We start from the raw sequence: 19,851 nt of genomic DNA, 5'->3' as shown, positions 1-19,851 counted from the left end.
TGGATGATTCTTGATGGTCTATCAAATAGTCTTTTGTCCATGTCCATTATTTTGATAACCAATAATTACATACATAACTTTCATGAGTTGATTATGATTGGACATATCTGTAGAGCTTGTCAGACAACCTCCCAATGGCTGTTGCCTCATCCTGTCAGTCTTTAATATTTTAATAACTAATAAAATACACACAATATACTGTTTAATGTATTTATAAATATTAGTCTGTACATGTGACTGTGTATTTCTTTTAAAAGTACATATTCTATGAAACTATTACCACAATCATGTACAATGGTATATTGACACATTCTTTTGTAACACAATTTGGATTGGTTATTTGGTAAGTTTTGTTTAGATTTGTTAGAATTATACTATTTTTCTAAGAGATATCCCTCACTCTCTATTAATATATGTTTAATAAAGCATACAATAATAATTACTGGTGTTTTGTCCAGATTAACAAGTAAAATATGTCAATATCTTCTGTATGGTGGCAGTTCTTGAGTAATACATTGTCAGTAGTGGTTTTCTGGATAGCTTTCTGAGGCCAAAAGTTGTAGGTTCCACAGTCCCACTCCTGAGCCTTGAGCACAAGATTAAGGCTAGTGAATCTCAGTTAGTATTAAAGGAATTGCTTTCTGGCAAAGTGTTAAACTAGGGCCCTATATGTTCTTTCAGGAAGATGTAAACTATCTCATGATACTACTCAAAGAAGAGCACAGCAGTTATCCCTCACATCCTATCCAATAATTATCCCTCAAATAACATCACAAACAAAAATTATGTGGTTCATATCACATTGCCATAATTAAAAACAGAAAATGATGGGAAGTTTTCAATGGAATCCATATCATAACCAGGCTATCAATTTGAATCACCAGGCATGATTACCCCTTCATTGTTGGGGGTGAGTAAGGTGGCAAGAAAAGTAAGTGATTGGATGAATTGACCAAGGCAGCCACTGACCCCCTTTTCATTATCACAGAATGGGTGAGAAGTGAGGTTGTTGACTTGCTCGCTGAGCTGGGTTAGAATGTATGTTGCTCAATTAAAGCCATGTAAAAAGCCTTAACTGCCACCTCACATGCAAGAAAAATGGTTTGTTTCCCAACTGGGAAACTAGGACGACCTGCCTGCTGGGTTAGGTGACTTCCATTTGCTTCAATCAGGAGCTATTTGTGGTTAAGGATGGGTGCAAGTGGGTAATGCTGAAGGCATACTCTGCCCTTTCCTTAGGCCCTCTGTCCTCGTGACCCTGATCAAAATGCACTTCCACGCCCCCAAAACGCCTTCCAGTTTCCCTTAAAGACTGTGATTCCAGTGACCATCTCCAAGACCCAGAATTGCTGGTCTCTGATTGGCTGACAGTTTCTGGTGGCATTGGACTTCACTAACAAGGCTGATGGTTCATGGAGAAACCCTCCCCCCCACCTCCAGCAGCTCATAAATGACAGATTGGTGATTAATTTTGTGAATTATCTCATGGTGGGAGTGGGATTTGCTTTGATTTATTTACTGTCACATCTATCTTGTTACAAAATAAAGTGATATTTGTTGTATGCTGTGACCATTCACCAGTGCCATTTTAAACGCCAGAAGAGTAAATCAAAACATCGAATATAAAAGCAGAAAAATGAAGAAATAAAGCAAGTGCCTAACTTTACAGCCCCTCTTGTTGAGTGCCTGATCATGGGCCATGGGCCGTGGCCAGACAGTTAAATTTTCCAAGGTGCATTATGACAGGTGAAAAAAGAGAATGTGTTGAAAGACAAAAGTGGAGAGGGGAAGCTGGCTAATGAGGTAATTCGAGAGCTTGGGGTCTTGCTATCTGAGGATTAGACATCAATGGTGGAGCGGTAAAAATTGGGTGTTTGCAAGGGACCAATTATTGAGAAGCGCAGACATCTCAGACAGTTGTAGACCTGGATCACATTTCAGTTAGAGGAGAGATCTGAGTTGCTGAAGGAGCCATGTCGGTCGGTGAGCACTGAACTCATGTTTGAATTGGAGTCGGTGCAAGTTGGGATGTGTGCAGGAGAGTTTGAGTTTAATTTCACCGCTCCAAACGATTAAAGTGTTGTTACTGTCAATGTAAAAAGGATTACATGACAAAGGAGCAGCTTTAGGAAAGCTTGTGATTTTAAATAAACCGGTTGGGCTATACCCTGGTGTCGTGTGACTTTTGACTTTCTACACCCCAGTCCAACATCGGCATCCCCACATCATTAGGTCAATCAGTTTACTCAGGATTTTGGAACAGAGCAGGTCATTCAGCCTCTCGGACGTGGTAAAGACTGATCTCTGACTCTATGCCATTCACCCAACTTTGATGCATATCCTTCTACGCTCACACGGAGCAAAAATATGTCATTCTCAGTTCCAAAAGCTGTCACCTCAGCTTTGAGAAATGGTTACAGATTTTTGTTGCCCTTTGTGCAGGTGAGTTATATATATTTTTTAATAAGTCACGCCAGAAGTGATCGCTCTTTAAGTTTTAAATTTTGTTTAATGAGAAGTTAAACCGCAGAAGCTCCCCCGACATCGGCGCTGAGAGAGATGAGAAATTTTACACTGGCTCGGAAGTGCCATTCCGCGCACGCGCTGGTTGGTGCTGTGTCGGCACTTCCGCTGGTGACGCGGCGTGAAACTGCTCTATCACTTTCATTGCGGCTGGAATCTCGCGATACTTCTGGGTTTCCAAGATGGCTGCGCCCCTATAGTCGGTCCGTGGTGAGGTAAGGTGCACAATGAGAGAAGATTAGACTCCTGGCCGCCTTCATCGAGTAGCAGGAAAAAAATTAAAGAGAGGAGTGGAATAAGGTAGACACGGGGCAATGGAAGCTCGACCTTTAAGCCGCTTCTTCAGTGAATCGGTGATGATTTTCACATTCACCCCCACCTTGGTATCGACCTTTTCCCCCCATCTTCAGATATGTCACCACATTGCATTTTCGGGAGTCCGATGTTGATTGATAGGATACAGAATTTCCCCCCTACCGCCAACAACAGTGCGTGTTTCGACTTGGCATTAGAATCAATACAGTGTGGAAGTAGGCCATTCGGCCCATCGAGTCCACAGCCACCTCCCCCGCCCCGCCCCGCCGAAGAGCATCCCACCCAGACCCACACACCCTACTCTATCCCTGTAACCGCCAATGGCCGATCCATCTAACCTGCACATCTTTGGACTGTGGGAGGAATCCGGAGCACCCGGCGGAAAACCCGCGCAGTCACGGTGGGGGAATGTGTCCCGGACTGGAATCGCTAACCACTGATCCACATTCCTGGGCGGGGTTGGGGGGGGGGGGGTCCCATAAACCAGCCATGTGAATCAAGGGGCTGCAGAGCGGGCCAAATGCTAGGAATTCTGAGTCCCCTCTCCACCATCTACAAGGTGAGGAGAGTGTAATGGATGCTTGATAGTCTGAAGGATCTGCTCCTGTGTATCTACTATTCTTTGTTCTTTGAATGCCCTCCATTTGCCTGGATGGGTACAGCACTAACAATATTCAAGCTCAATGCCATGTCAAATAAAGCAGCCCTCAAATTGCTGGCAATCGCTATCTTAAAGTGTACTCCTGTACCAGCGCATAGTGGCAGCAGTGTGTGCAACCTTGAATCTACTTTAACAGAATCTCCTGAAGCTGAAAATGCTTGTATCCAGGTCAGCAAGAACGTGTGGACCTGTAAATGTTCAGAGCAGAACATTGGTATATGCTGTTTATACTGTTTTTCAATTTTTAAAATTGCTACAATTTTGGCTGTTTTTAACGTATTTTTATTCTTGTTTGCAGCTAGTATTTTATAGAAAAACCAACTGCTGAGTTCAACCTTTGTGACCTTACTTCCTTACCATGACTATCCACTCAGCTGGAAATCAGCTTGTCAGAATCTTAAGACTGTGCAGCTTTTTCTCCCATAGATGTGTGTTAACTGGTGTTCGAAGCCATGTGACTTGCATCCAAACATACAGGTTTGCACCAGTGAGGAGACAAAATGGCTTTCTCTACTGTCTAGGAAATTGTTTGGATTTAAAATCAGACCGATTCCATTCATCTGAAAAGACAGAATATCACATTCCTGCAGCAGTAATAGAAAGAGAGCCAGAAGATGGGAATATCTACAGCAGCGAGATTAATGGTGTATCTCGTCCTTCTGATGGTCATTTATCAAAAAGGGCAATCATACAAAATCTGGAGCCTCTTGAAGAGGAATTTGTTACTGAACAGAAAAACCTTTCATCAGCTGAAAGGATAAAACCTTTGGAAAAATTCTTTGACAGGCTTCAGATGTGCACCTCCCCCAGCGATGTGCTAGACCTATATAAAGAATCCACAATGACCTGGAAACAGGTCAGCAATTGCCTGATGACCATGTGGAAGACTACCAAAAAGATGTCAGAGGATCAAAAGCGATATGAGCAGAAGCTGATGTTTGAGCATCCTGTCTTTGAGAAGATCTGCCAGCAGACACTAAAGGAAGCTCAGTTAATGAGTTGCAGTGACTTGTCATATAGTCTCTTCGCCTTGGTAAAGATTGGAGTGTCGCAGAATAGCCGGCTCATTCATACCCTGCTGAGAGTGATCCAGGTAGATACAATTAATGCCTTACAATGCATTGCTGGTGAGAATTGGCGTAGTAGCTCATTGGGAAACTCTCTTAGCATCCGTAATTTAGTTCTTCTGGTTGACAAACTGAAGCATATAACAAACAGGAAGGTCTCAAAAACGCTGGTGATTGGCTGAAAAATAAAAGTGGTCTATGCTCCATTTTTGTGTGATCTTCCATCCTGTTACTGTAAACATAACGAGTTTTCCACTCAGTATGAACCCAAAATTCTTATTTAAATAAGACATTTTAAATTCTTGTATTACTTAAGTATTAATAGCAAATAGGGATTCATTCACAGCTCACTTGCTCATCTATACCTTCATTACTTACAGACTTGACTATTTCCAATGCACTTCTAGCTGGCCTCCCAACCATTTGGGAATACTGTACAAGCTCCCTAACAAGCAGGTACAGTGTAAGACAGAGTGTACAGAATACAATATGTAAAAAAATCACACAGTAACCATGGGTGACTTCCTTTCTATATGGAAATAGGAATTTAGATCAGCGTGGATAGATCGGAAATGCATTCGTAGATTGTATTTCGGACAGTTTCTTTCAGCAGTACTTTCTACAGCCAACCATAGAGCAGGCTATTCTGGATGATAATGGTAGAGGAGACTAAAGGTGACAGTCATAATCTGATCAAATTTCAAATCTCAGTTTGAAGGGGACAAATATGGGTGCAATTGTTTCAAATCTAAATAAAATAGTTATAAGAGTTTGAAGGCAGAGCTAGTTAAAGTGATCTAAGAGATTAGATTACAAGAAAGGACAGTGGAGATGCAGTGACAGACTTTTGTGGAGATAGTTAATAACTCAGTAAAGATTTACTAAAGTGAAAGTGAATGATTCTTTGAGAAGGATGCATCATCTGTCTCTAAATAAATAAAAATAGTATCAAAGAGAATGAAACATGGCACAAGTGTACAAAGAATAGTGGTAGTCAGATTCTAAGAAGCAGCAAAAAATTATAAAAGGAGTATGTGAGAAAGCTAGGAAGAAATAAAACTGCAGATAGTATTGGTTTCCATGTTTCAAAGTGGAAAAGAATAACTAAAGTTAGCTTTGGTCCTCTAGAGAGAGAGTCTGAGGAATTGGTAATGAAAAAGGTGGAGGCATTGAACAGATATTTGTCTCTTCACTGCAGAATGCAAAGAAAACTTTCAAATGATAATTGAAAATCAAGAGGTAATTGTGAGGAAGGAACTTAAAACAATAACTGTCAATGAGATCAGATTTTTATTTGAGCATGTAGACTTCCCATTTCTGAAAACTGTGAAGGCTAGTTTATTGCATTCATTCAAGGTGGAGTTAGTTGGATGTTTGATCAACAAGGAAGCGGAGGTTATCGAATTGGCAGACAGGAAAGTGGGTCTGCGACTACCACCAGATGACTCTATTGAATGGTGGAGCTGGCTTGAGGTGCCAAATTGGCTCCTCCTGCTGCTAGGCACACTGTAAACTTCACCCAAATCTCTAACTATTAATTGGTGGCAGGTCCAGCTTCCTTATAATCCATGTGTTCGCTGACCTAAATTGGCTCTCATTTAAAACAGCATTTTGATTGTAAAATATTGATCTTTATTTTCAAATCTCATGTCCTTGCCTCACTCCTATCTCTGTAATCTCTTCCAATCCCATGACCTTCCAAAATAATTGCACTCCTGTACGCTGTGCATTTCCAATCATCATTGCTGCAGCATGGGTAGCCATGCTTTCAATTGCCTGGGCTGAAGCTCTAGTGTTCCTGGCTCTGTTTGTTAAAACCTACCTATTTGATCAGTCTTTTGATCATCTAACCCAATGACACCTTCTGTGCTTTAGTATCGTACTTTGTTCTATTAATGGCCTTGTGCAGCACCTTGGAGTGTTACATTACTTTAAAGTCATTATGCAAGTTTTTTGTTCTTATACCGACATTCTGTCGTGAGATTCCTAATGTATTCCTACTTTGAAGCCCTATGAGATCTGATTACAAATGTCTAAAATGATAATGGCAATAAAGTAGACAGGGGAAACTATTTCCTTTGGAGGAATGCAATCCAGTCCTCAGGGGCACTGTCTTAAAATTCGAACGGAGGTCATTTTAAAGTCAAGACGGAAAGCATGTTATCGACATAAAGGCTAATGTAAGTGTGGAATTCTTTCCCTCAAAAGAATCTGAACTAGTTCACTTTTTAAAATTAGATTGGGACAGTTGGATTTTTCATAGAATGTGGGCTAGACTAGTATTTGTTGCCTATTTCTAATTTCCCTTGAGAAAGTGATGGTGAGTCAGCTTCTTGAACCACTACTACCTTTTGCAGGTGCTATCATGGTATAGATGGGAAGGGAGATTTAGGATTTAGATCCAGTGATAGTAAAGGAACAATAATATAGTTCCTAGATAACAAAGTGTTATCTCGATGAACACAGCAGGCCAAGAAGCATCTCAGGAGCACAAAAGCTGACTTATCGGGCCTAGACCCTTCATCAGAGAGGGGGATGGGGAGAGGGTTCTGAAATAAATAGGGAGACAGGGGGAGGTGGACCGAAGACGGAGAGATAGTATGTAGCCTCGAAGGGAACATGTGAGGTGGTGATAGAGAGGAAGTTTCACCTGTTCCTGCTCTGCCACGGATAGTCCATTTCTTTAACAGGATAATTGCAGAAATCCGTTGAAGAAACTGTGTAGAATTTAATCAGTTACTTTTCTGATAAGGAAAGGTATCTAACTCCCTGAACAGTCACTTTTGAAATATCTATGCCTACTGCTTCAGGTAGAAGCAGAGGCTGCTTTTTCTTCACATTTCAGATGAACATTTATAGCTATTGATTTAGTGTTTGGGACAGTAGCTCAGAATGTGAAGGCAGCAGAATTATTTATAGAATATTTACAGCATGTTCTGAGATCTATAGACCAGTTGAATTAACATTGTTAATACAAAAGATAACAAAACCCTTATTAACGAAGATAATAGAGTATCACCTGGAAACCCAAACAATGAAAAGTGAGCAGGGCTTGCAAAATGAAAAGGCTCATTTGATTAGTCACGTTGAATTCTTTGAAGAGTCAACAGAGAAGGTTAATGAGAATGCAGTTGATTCAATGTATCTAGATTTTTAAAAGCCATCGATAAAACGTTATTCCTGATTTACAGCATCAGCAGTTCTTTTGGTTTTTATTTGATAAAACATTATATAATGGACTGATTAATAAGATTAGTGTATGGGGTTTGGAGATACATTGCAGACTGGACAGCTAACTGGCAGCAAGCAGAGATAAAATGTCGATGTTCAGAGTGGCTCGGGGAGCATTAGGTCCCGTAAGGATGAGGAGTGGCATCACTGTTGTTCACAACCTCAATTAATAATTTTCACTTTGGAATCAAAGACACAATTTTTAAATTTCAAATAACATCAGAATAGTCAGGAGACATTATGATAGTAGGATTGAGACAGTCAATACTGAGCAGGCCAGCTCTAATTTACAAGAAGTTAGGGATGTAATTGGCATATAATCTGTAAATGATGGGCTCTTGTCGTGTAGTGGTGGTGTCCATATCTCCAGACAGGGAGGGCCAGGTTCAAGCCCCACTTGCTCCAGAGGTATGTAATAACATTTCTGAACATTTTGCTTAGAGAATATAATTGGCATATTAAATTCACCATGTACTTGCAAGCAGTATTGCACATTGGTAATAATAATGAGGAGATTAAATGTTACTTAGAAAATAAGTATCTAAATAGGTTCAAGGAACCGAGGGGTCTGGGATTTCAAATAGACAAATAACTAGAATTAGTGACACAGGTCAATAGGGCCTGTGAGAGTGGAAACCAAGCACTAGGTTTTTATTTCTGGGAGCTAGAATTGCAAAACAGAGAAGTTTTCTTAACCTTGAATTTGCAGTGTCTGATCTGTCTGTGGTCTTTTAGGAGCGTCTGAATGAATTTGATGAGAGGTCTCTCTCAGTGCTGTCTAGTTGTGTGAAGAACATGGAAGACAACAAGAGTGTAAATGCATTGCGAGTAGGCCTGAGGTAAGGCCGTGGCACATGAATCTACTATCTCAACCTGTACTGCACGCATGCCCAATTCATGTTTTAGAAACGTTGCCTTAATTCTGTGGAACCTTTACACTGCAGAAACAAGCCACTCAGCCCAACTCATCCAGATAAAGCACCCTGTCAGTAATTCTTTCCATTCCTTTCTCCTTCGTGTTTTTCTAACTTCTGCCTGAATGAATCGATGCTGTTCACCTCGACAGCCCACTATGGTGGTAAGTTTCACATTCTCACATCTCTATCATGAAGGATTTATTCCCTGAATTGATAGAATCCCTACAGTGTGGAAACAGGGCATTCTCCCCAACAAGTTTACACCGACTCTGCAAGGAACATCTCACCCAGACTCACCACCTTACACTATCCCTGTAGTCCTGCATTTCCCACAGCTAATCCACCTAATTTACACATCCCTGGACATTAGGGTTTATTTAACATGGCCCTTCCACCTAACCTGCGCATCTTTGGACTGTGGGAGGAAACTAGAGCTCCCGTTGGAAACCCGCGCAGACCCGGGGCGAATGTGCAAACTCCACAACAGACAGTCGCCCACGGCTGGATTCAAACCCAGGTCCCTGAGCTGTGAGGCAGCAGTGCTAACCACTGAGCCGCTGTGCCGCCCTGCGGAATTCTGTGTTCAGTTTATTAGAGGCTCTTCTGTGATTATAGCCCATATTTTTGGACTCCTACACAAGTGATAATATCTTCACTTCATCTACCTAAAGAAGTAACAAAGAGGATTGATGATGGCAGAGTGGTGGATGAGATGAATATGGACATCAGAAAGGCGTTTAACAAGGTTCTGCAAGGTAGACTGGTTAGCCAGGTTAGATCACATGGAAAACAAGGAAAACTAGTCAGTTGGATACAGAACTGGCTCGAAGGTAGAAGACCAGAGGGTAGTGGGGAAGAGTTGTTTTTCAGATTGGAGGCCTGTGACCAGCAGTGTGCCACAAGAATCAGTGTTGGGTCCACTGCTTTTGGTCATTTATGTAAATGATTTGGATGTGAACATAGGAGGTATGGTAATTGAAGGTGCAGTGGACAGCCAAGAAGTTTACCATAGAGTACAACAGGGCCTTTATCAGATGGGCCGATGGGCTGAAGAATGGCAGATAGATTTATTTTAGATAAATGTGAGGAGCTGCATTTTGGAAAGGCAAATCAGGGCAGGACTTATACAATTAATTGTAAGGTCCTGGGGAGTATTGCTGAGCAAAGAGACCTTGCAGTGCAGGTTCGTGGTTCCTTGAAAGTAAGAGTCTGAGTTGGACAGGATAGTGAAGAAGGTATTTGGTATGCTTGAGTATAGGAGTTGGAAGGTCATGTTGCAACTGTACAGCACATTGGTTAGGCGACTTTGGGAATACTGTGTTCAATTCTGGTTTTGTGAAGGGTTTTGTGAAACTTGAAAGGGTTCAGAAAAGATTAACAAAGATGTTGCCGGGGTTGGAAGGTTTGAGCTACAGGGAGAGGCTGAATAAGCTGGGGCTATTTTCCACGGAGTGTTGGAGGCTGATGGGTGATCTTATAGAAGTTTATAAAATCATGAGGGGTGTAGATAGGGTGAATAGCCAAAGTCTTTTCCCCAGGGTAGTGGGGTCCAAAACTAGAGGGCATAGGTTTAAGGTGAGGGGGGGGGAAAGTATAAAAGGGACCGAAGGGGCTACTTTTTCACACAGAGGGTGGTGTGTGTATGCGATGAGCTACCAGAAGAAGTGGAGGAGGCTGGTACATTTACAATATTTAAAAGGCACCTGGATGGGTATATGAATAGGAAGGGATTAGAGGGATATGGGCCAAATGCTGGCAAATGGGACTAGATTAATTTAGGATATCTGTTTGGCCTGCAAGAGTTGGACTGAAGGGTTTGTTTCCGTACTGTACAGTTCTATGACTCTAAATTCTCCTGTAATTTTGAAGGCATCTATCAGTTCTCAGCATGCTGCCTCTTTTTGAAAGAGAAGTGACCCACCCTGTTTAGCCATTTTCTGAGAGTTGTACCTCTCAGTTTTTGTCTCACCCTTGTCTTTTTTGCCCCCTCACTTTCTCCAGAGTTCTTACAATTGCTTCATATAGAAAGATATATTTTAAAACTCAGGCACAATTTAACAGTAGGAAATTGAGCTGTTTTAAAAATATTTTTCATTTTAACGGTAACGCGCAATTCCACCTCGAGATGAGAATGCTACCGTTTGTTTAACTTTGTGCTCCTTGACTTGCAATATTCCCTTTATAATACGGATTCAGCACAAGGATTGTGGTGTACTCTTATCTTTTGACTGGTGCGATGAGAGTGTATGATTTGCGTATGTTTTTTTCAAACTGGTAGATGGCTATTGGTTTATTTTTTGTAAATGCATTTAAAAAATAATGAGGTCAGTTTTTATGGCAGTATGATTTTAAAACCAGAATGTGCCTGAAAGCAGGTGATTGCAAGGACCCCTGGAGTGTGAATGGAAGTTTATTGACCTCCTGGGTGGGTTTACAACAGGACAGTTAAAACATTAAGCCATTAGCTTTAGCAGAGTCTGACAATAAATTTTAAAGAAAAAAATAATTGAAGAATATTTGGTTCATTTAAAAACCAACTGACTAAAGTCAGATGCAAGTATCATCTTTCGGTAAAAAGGGAGATTGTTCATAGCAGTTAGGGAAAGAAGTTACCTCAGTGAAAGAGTGTAATTTGTGAAACTTCCAGACCAGGAGTGTTGAGTTACAAATTTACGTTGGCCATTCAGACTTGAGAAAGTAATAAGCTAAATTGTGTGAGTATTCAAGAAAAAAAAACTTTGCAGCTCACAAGGCAGGATATGAGAAGAAGCAGTTAAGTCAAACCTACAGATTTAATAGGGAAGGAAAATTTATCTAGATTATAATTAAGAGTGAAGTAATAGTGTTGGGTAGTAAATGGTTTCTTTGCTTGTTTTCTGAAATCTTTCAAGCTGTTATATTGAGTTAGCTTAGTTTGTTTAATTTCATTTTTAAAGTATATTTTGAGGAATTAGTTTGTTATACAAATCCACAGCTTTGTGTGTTTATGCTTCAGTGAAAAATAAAAAGGCTTGAAATTAACATAAAAATTCTCAAGCCGAATTTAATTTGGGATCTGACTTATCCAGTGGAAAAATCAGCTGATATCCTAATGATAGATTTTAAAATCCTGTTCTGTTACCCCTGACAAATGCAGTGAGTTTGAAAAATTCCACATTAGTAACTGACACTTGTAGTGCGTTTGTTTTATATTAATGATGGAAGTTGAGGGCTTGGGAGAATATAGTTTAGCTGTTGTGCACTGCCTGATTCCAGAGAGTGTCTTGCAATAGTTTTTGCCCAACACTACTTCCAGATCCTTCTGCCTGCCAGACAATATAATATACTGAAATGGCATGAAATGAAATTCTGAAGGAATAAAATTTAGGGCCTTTTACTTTTCATTTCATCTCCTTAGCTAAAAGATAAAATCACTGTATATGGGGTGCAGTAGATGATCCCAGAGAGGATGGGATTATCCTGCGAGGAGCGATTGTGGAAACTGAGCTTGTATTCTGTAAAGTTTAGAAGAATACAGGGGTTGGCTCATAGAAGCATGCTAAAGTCTTGCAGGACTCAACAGGGTAGATGCAGGAAGTATGCCGAGATCTGGAACCTGGTAACATAATCCAAGAATAAGTGGTAGGCTATTTGGGATTGAGATCAGATGAAATTCCTTCAATCAGCGGTAGTAAACCTTTAGTGTTTGAATATGTTTAGGACAAGGATGGATATATTTCCGGGGGTTAAAGACATCAAAGGATATCTGGATACTGTGGGGAGAAGATGTTGAGATAGACGATAAGTCATGGCCTCATTGAATGTTGAGGCAGGCTTGAGGGGCCAAACTGCCTAATTCTGATCTTTTCTCTGTTGCTATAAAGAGAGGGAAACAACGTTTGGTGTTTGTGTCTTGATAGGCTTCTTGTAGAGCTACGCATTCCAGTGATCAAGAGAGTGATGGCCCTGCAGACCATGATGAGATGTATTGGTCAAGACGCCCCACTGCCTCTTAAGAAAAAGCTGGAAGTAAGTTTTATGTAATTCTTGGGTTTTCGGTGTCACCTGCGAGGCTAACATTTGCTGCATGTGCCTGCCTGCTAGCCTTTTGAGAAGGCAGTGGTGTACTCCGCAGGGCACTAAAGAGGAAACTACGTTGGTGTGAAGTCATATATAGGACCCGTCTCCAACAATCCAACAGCACCATGGTCACTGTTGTGGAGACTGGCCTTTTGTGGAATGGAGCAGAACCATGTTTTGGTGATGGAGTAGTGGAGGCTTGCACAATTTAAACACTTAAAAGGCATCTGGATGGGTTTATGAATAGGCAGGGTTTGGAGGGATGTAGGCCAGATGTTGGCAAATGGGACAAGATTACTTTAGGATATCTGGTCGGCATGGCCAAGTTGGACCAAAGGGTCTGTTTCTGTGCTATATCATTGTTTGAGATATGGCCTTTCTGTATGATGCCGCCGCCCCCCCCCCCCCCCCCCCCCCCCCCCCATGGAGGCACAGAATTGGTGGGCACCCTGTACCATCCATACCACTCCCTCTTCGATCAGAGAGGGAATTGTAGAAAACGACCATAAATCTGAACAGAAACTGTTGGGTCAGGCAAGGACTTGTTCGAAGAAATATCTGTTCTATTCTGCTGGGTGGGGGTGGACCATTTTCAACAAGAAACTGAGAGCCAGGCCTGTGGCAGTTTGCAGAATTGGATTTGGGAATGCTTTTCATTGGCAGTCATGTCCCATTTCACGGGTTCAGGCACTGGCATCTGTCATGGGCTGCGGATGTCACTAGCAAGGCCAGCATTTGTTGCCCGCCCACAAATACTAGGTCATTTCAGAGCGTAGTTCAGAGCCATTCACGTTGTTGTGGGTCATGTAGGCCAGACTGGGTAAGAACGGCAAATTCCTAAAGTGAACCACATGGTCAAACAAATAATTGATAAACAGCTTTATATCCCAGATTTCTGAATTAATTTTAAATTCCACCATCTACTGGCGTGGAATTTGAACAATTAGCTAGGCCCCGGTTAAAAATCTCGTGACATTACCACTGTGCCGTCTTGTCTTCCAGAAATATTAATATTGCCAGGGGACATCTCATTCAAGAGCTTTGCAAGTTAAAAAACGGGGCACAAGAAATAAAACAGGCCACAAAACTGTTTAGAGCTCTGGTAAAAACCAACCTACAGCATGGTGTACAGTTCTAGGCACTGCATCTCAAGAAGAATATATTGCCCTTTCGGGGATGACCAGAATCTTAACAGGGTTTGAAGGATTAGGTCTTCAAGAGAAGTCGCGTTGCATAGGTTTCTGTTCACTTGAATCTGTAAGGTGAAGGGGTGGTTTAATGGGGTTGTTTTAAGATGATTAAAGGAGTTGAGAGGCTGAATGGGGAGAATCTGTTCCATCTGACAGGGGCAGAGCAAGGAATAGAACCTTAATGTTTAGCTAAATGGCAGAACTGCCTGGAGCAGTTAACTGGTCGAGGAGTGTTCCAGTGATGGTGCACGTGTATTGATGCTGTGTGGTGGACAGCACAGAATGCAAAGTGGGTGCTGCATTTGTTTCACTGTAAATACTATGCATATCATTAATGCAATTTGAAGGCTGCAATTCAGATACGTGACAGTATTTTCTTTTAAGACACAATCTTGTCTCAGGCTGCTGAGAGGTTATTTAAAGGTTGTTGCTCTCCCATTGACAGAACAAAGCAATCTCTTTGCTGAATGAGTTCACCCTTCCCAATTGTCAATACATGTTCGTCACTTTGGCAGCCATGGACCACCGGTCACTTCCACTCCTAGAGACCTGCAGCAACAGGATTATTGGTAAGTGATCCTTGAGTTTAAAATTCTCATCCTTGTTTCCAGTGGCCTCCATTGCCCCACTATAACCACTTCCAGTCCACAACTGCTCAAGATTTCTGCACGCTCCCAGTTCTGGCCTTTTGCACAGCCCTGATTTTCATTGCTCTTCACTGGCAGCCACACTTTCAACTGCCGAGGCTGGGGACCCCAGAAGCCCTCCCTTAACCCCCGTGTACTCCTTGCAGCTATTCTGTGAAACGTCCCTCTTTGACTCAGTGTTTGGGGTCACTTCCTGCTTCTTCTGCAGCTTGCTGCCAGGTTTTGTTTGCCATTCCTATGAAGCACCCTGGGATAGCTCTACCACATTAAAGGCATTATACATATTTTTTAAAAAAAGGTTCTTTTGGTTTGGGAGAGACAGTAGGAACTGCAGATACTGGAGAATCTGAGATAACAAGGTATAGAGCTGAACGAACACAGCAGGGCAAGCAGCATCAGAGGAGCAGGAAGGCTGACATTTCGGGCCTAGACCCTTCATCAGAAATGGGAGAGGGAAAGGGGGTTCTGAAATAAATAGGGAGAGAGGGAGAGCCGAATAGAAGATGGATAGAGAAGATAGGTGGAGAGGAGACAGACAGGTCAAAGAGGAGGGGATGGAGCCAGTAGAGGTGAGTGTAGATGAGGAGTTAGGGAGGAGATACATCAGTCCAGGGAGAACGGACAGGTCAAGGGGGTGGGATGAGGCTAACAGGTAGGAGATGGGGTGGGAATTGAGGTGGGAGGAGAGGATAGGTGGGAGGAAGGACAGGTTAGGGAGGTGGGGACCAGCTGGGCTGGTTTTGGGGGAGGGGAGATTTTGAAGTTTGTGAAGTCCACATTGATCCCATTGGGCTGCACAGTTCCCAAGCGGAATATGAGTTGCTGTTTCTGCAACCTTTGGCTGGCATCGTTGTGGCACTGCAGGAGGCCCAGGATGGACATGTCTGAGGAATGGGAGGGGGAGTTGAAATGGTTCGCGACTGGGAGGTGCAGTTGTTTAGTGCGAACCGAGTGTAGGTGTTCTGCAAAGCAGTCCCCAAGCCTCCGCTCCTTTGGTTTGAATGGCTTTCAGATGTTTGGCAAGAATTCTTCTTCAGCGCTTCCCATGTTTGAGAATGCTCAGGCCCACTCTATTCCCAATCCCGACTGGTAAAGTCTTGTCTACAAGTAGACTGGAAAAATCAGGTGGACAAAGATAGCTGAGAGAAGGAGTTCATTGAATGTTTTTCAGGTCATTTTCTTAAAGCAGTACATTCTGCAGCTGACCTGAGATTAGGCTACACTAGACCTAGTGTTGTGCGACAAGATAGAATTAATTCATTAATGATCTCAAGGTAAAAGCATACCTAGGTCACAGTAACATAATGTAATTTAATTTTTCCTTCGATTTGATGAATAGTGGAATGGATCTAAAACTAGTATTTTAAACTTAAACGTGGATGATTATGTGAGCATGAAAATGTGGATAGACGAAGTGAATTGGCAAATTAGGATAGGACCTAGGTTAGTAGAGATACAGTGGCAGTTATTTAAGGAGATATTTCACGGAATCAATGCAGTCTGAAAAGAGAGAAACTTTCCAAAAGTTGGACCCATCGTCTGTGATTAACTCAGCAAAAGTTAAAGACAGTATCAAACTTCAAGAAAAAGCATAAGATTGTGGCAAATCGACATACTGGATAAAGTATTAAAATCAGAAAGAGTGACTAAATGGTAAATGAAGAATGTAACATCACAATGAACGAGAAATGGTAAAAATGTAAAAATTGATAGCAAGAGTTTTTATAGATATTTGAAAAGGAAATGAATGAACAAAGTAGATGTCACTCTGATAGGGTGAGAGTTGATAATGGAAAATATGCACATGATAGCTGAAATGAAAATGTATTTTGCATCAGTCTTCACTGTAGAGATGTAAGTGACATCTCACAAATAGCTGTCATTCAGGAAGTGACAAGAAAGGAGGGATTAAAGAAAACTCTTAACCCTAAGTAAGTCGCAGTGACAAATGGTGAGCTGACAGGTTCCATTGCAATGCATTGGGTCTAATTTTCCAAAATTTTCTAGATTGGGCAATGTTCTGTTAGATTGGAAGGTGGCAAATGTGTTACCTCTTTACTCAAGAAGGGAGGCAGGCAAATAGCCGGAAGTGAGAGGGCAGTTCTTAACATCCATCAGAGGGAAGATGTTAGCAGGTATCAGTAAAGATTTGGAGCACTTCTAAGAAAAAAAAATGCAAGGTAATCAACAGAGTCAACACGTTGAAAGGGAAGTCATGTTTAACCAAATTATTAGTGCTCATTGTGCATAAAGGATAATCTGTGGGTGTGCTGTACTTAGATTTACAGAAGGCATTTGATAAGATGTCACATTCAAGGTTGCTGCTGTGGAAAATAAAAGCTGATAATGTTGAGGGTAACATGTGGCATGGATAAAAGATGGATAGCTAATAAGAGACTGAGAGTGGGAATAAACAGTTGGGAGAGGTAGTGAGTGCTATGCTGCAGGATTCAATGCAGGTTCAAAGAAAATTTTTCAGGCTAACATTTAGAATAGGCAGGTTGGCTGAGGAGACTGGTTGGACAGGGTACACTTGGGCCCGCGGGAGTTTAGAGGTGCCATACTGGTGATAACAACCACATGGCAAAAACAATCAAAACTTGACCCTCCACTGAGGCGAGTAACAAACTGCATGAATATAACACCTTTACCCCAGGAAGGCATCCCTATCTCCTTAAGCTCACTTAGCCCCAAGACCCTCTAAGATCCCTGCCTGCCTCCAATTCTGATCTGTTTTGCATCTCCAATTTTCTTTGACCCACCATTAGTGGCTGTACATACTGTCGGCGGTTATAAACTCTTGAAATCCCTCCTTCACTTTCTCCATCTCCATGTCTTGCTCCTTTCTTCCTTGCACCTCAAAATCTATCAACTTGTCCAAAAATTTTTTGTGTTTCTTGCTGTGAGATTTTATCTGTGGCAAGCGACTTGGGATGCCTTCCTGGAGTAAAGGTGTTATATTAATGCAGTTTGTTACTTGTTTCAGTGGAGGGTTAAGTTTTGATTGTTTTTACCATGTGGTTGTTGTCACCAGCTGATTTCCAAAATAAAAACAGGAATTGCTGGAAATACTCAAGAGGTCAGGCAAAAATCCCAGAAGCAAAGTTAACCTTCCTGATCGATGATCTCCCAGCATAGATGAACCAATTTAAAGCAAGTCTAGAGTAGTGGCAAAGGGGAAGTGTGTGTGTTAAGGTGGAAGGCCAGAGAGATTAAATGAATAAGGGCTTGTCAGTGCAAGAAAAGAGAGGCTGGGATCATGATAATGCAGCACTTTTCCGATTAAACTTGTATTGTGCGTCTGAAGAGCAAAGGCATAGCTGGCATATGGCGCACATCTTGTGGACGCTCAAAAAAAACCCTCAGCCCAAGAACACTCCTCTGTCTTCCTGTTCTCACAAATATTACTCCCCTGCACATCTGATAAGTCATAGGAAGTCATGAGCTACTTCCTTGTGACAAACTCCAATCTGTCAAATGGCCAGCGTTGTGCTTCTACCATGGTAAGAATGTTAGTTGCTAAACAGGTTCAGGATAAGCCAGGGCTTCAGCACAAACCCTATTGTGGAGAGACACAAACAGTGAAGAGTCTCCCCACTGTAGGCTAAGTGGCAGACTGAAACCCCTTCACTCAGCAAATGAGGAGGCTGTCACTTGAAACCAGGGACTCGTGTTCACAGAATAAGTAAACAGACAAGGCAAGGAAGGAAACAAAATATGCATCTCCAGGAGATCAGAAGAAGAGGGAAGCGTGAGACATAGGTAATGCGCAAAAGACTCCCATGTGCCAGGGCTGTGATGGAGAAAAGAGAGTAATTCCAGCAAACCAAATAGCTTGTCTTTGACCTCTTGAAAAGAGAAAAACAAAGGGCACTTCACTTTGCCGTGTTTGTCCCATATTGTTCCCCCAGAGAATATCCACAGCATCCCGTTTTGGCGTCTTGTGCACATTTTGCAGTCGTGCAAGGATCTCCAGTACCGCAGCCCCGCTCTACTGAGTGCTATTGGCAACCATGTGGCAGCCAGCCTGGCGATCTGGCAGGTTAAACAGGTGAGATGACTTCAAGAACTGAGTCTGAGGACCCACCTTTTGCGTTCGTCTGGACAGCTTGTGCAAGGGACAAATGTGCTGGGCTGCAGGGAAAGAGCGGGGGAGTGGTTAGCACTGTCAACACTATGGCAGGGATAGAACATAGAATGGCCGGGCACAGCACAGGCCCTTTGGCCCACGATGTCGTGCTGCATCATTTTGTGATGTACCTTACCTGGGCTGCAGGGACCGACGGCTGCAGGTCCTCCAGCAGTTAAGAAGGTAAGTGATTACAATCCCACCGATCATTGTCAAAGCCAGAGGTTGAAAGAAAAGAGGCTGAATAAACGAGAGCTCTGATGAAGACTAACCTACACGGAATGTAGCACTGTCCTCATCTCTTTCAGTTCCCCAGACAGACCTGCAGTCTGTTTTCAGCATGGGTTGTTTTTATTTCATATTTGACCAGATTTTTTTTTTGAAACATTGCTTCTGGCCTGCAAGTCATCGTCTATATCTCCCTGTGGCCACATCCCCCTGTTTGCCTGGTCACAGATTCTCTGATGGAGCTTTCACTGTACACCACAAATTGAAATATACGACATGAATAACTGGTCATGTTGGGAGAAGCTCAAATCGATTTTCAGCCATTAGAATGAAATATTGTTACTCTACACAAATGGAAGCTTTGTACGATACAGTGTTGTACTAGAAGACTGCCAAGTGTCATATATTTTGGATTATCTACTGGAGTAAATTTAAAGAGAGCAAAGCCTAAGTGAAAATTAAGTGCAACTGAAGTTTTTACTATTGCACAAAGGTCATTTTAGCACTGCAGTCGTAACCACTGAATGATGTTTCCTTTTGATTTATTGGAACAAGTGATCAACTTTTAAAGGCTTGTGCAGCAGGTTTCGACACAGCCCAGCCCAGTGTATTGATCTGGGATTCCCAATCCCAGGTCCATGCTTTTGAATCCCAAATCATGTGATTATATTTGATCTTTAAATATTTTATTCAAAATCCACTTCTTATTGATGTTTCCCAGAGGTGATTCTCCACAGTTAAAAACATACTGTTTGGTCGTGGGGAAAATAAGTCTAGTTGTTGTTGCCCAGGTATGGCCTGTCCATGGTTTTAAAATGATTGCTGCTTGAAGAGGAGGAAGTTTTCCCGTCGACTGACCTGGTTTTAAAGGGAGACAGTTATTA

The 19,851-nt window shown here is 42.0% G+C and overlaps 1 protein-coding gene across 4 annotated transcripts in view; it reads left to right on the top strand.

Annotated features, from left to right (window-relative positions):
- Positions 1–2,678: 2,678 nt before the first annotated feature.
- Positions 2,679–19,851, top strand: part of fastkd2 (FAST kinase domains 2) — a 33,118-nt gene continuing 15,945 nt past the window's right edge. The window contains exons 1-6 of one of the 4 annotated variants that reach the window (XM_048535141.2): positions 2,679–2,738; positions 3,798–4,592; positions 8,533–8,636; positions 12,614–12,722; positions 14,409–14,532; positions 18,522–18,661. In XM_048535141.2, the coding sequence (XP_048391098.1) occupies positions 3,858–4,592; positions 8,533–8,636; positions 12,614–12,722; positions 14,409–14,532; positions 18,522–18,661 (1,212 nt within the window). In that variant the 5' untranslated portion in view covers positions 2,679–2,738; positions 3,798–3,857. Of the gene's footprint in view, positions 2,824–3,407; positions 3,714–3,797; positions 4,593–8,532; positions 8,637–12,613; positions 12,723–14,408; positions 14,533–18,521; positions 18,662–19,851 lie in introns of those variants that run through there. The other 3 variants (XM_059647062.1, XM_059647063.1, XM_059647061.1) reach the window with 3 other exon arrangements.

Source organism: Stegostoma tigrinum, chromosome 7 (genome assembly GCF_030684315.1).
Source record: "Stegostoma tigrinum isolate sSteTig4 chromosome 7, sSteTig4.hap1, whole genome shotgun sequence".
NCBI lineage: Eukaryota > Metazoa > Chordata > Chondrichthyes > Orectolobiformes > Stegostomatidae > Stegostoma > Stegostoma tigrinum.
Note: the sequence above shows the minus strand (reverse complement) of the source record. Positions and strands in the feature narration are given on the sequence as shown.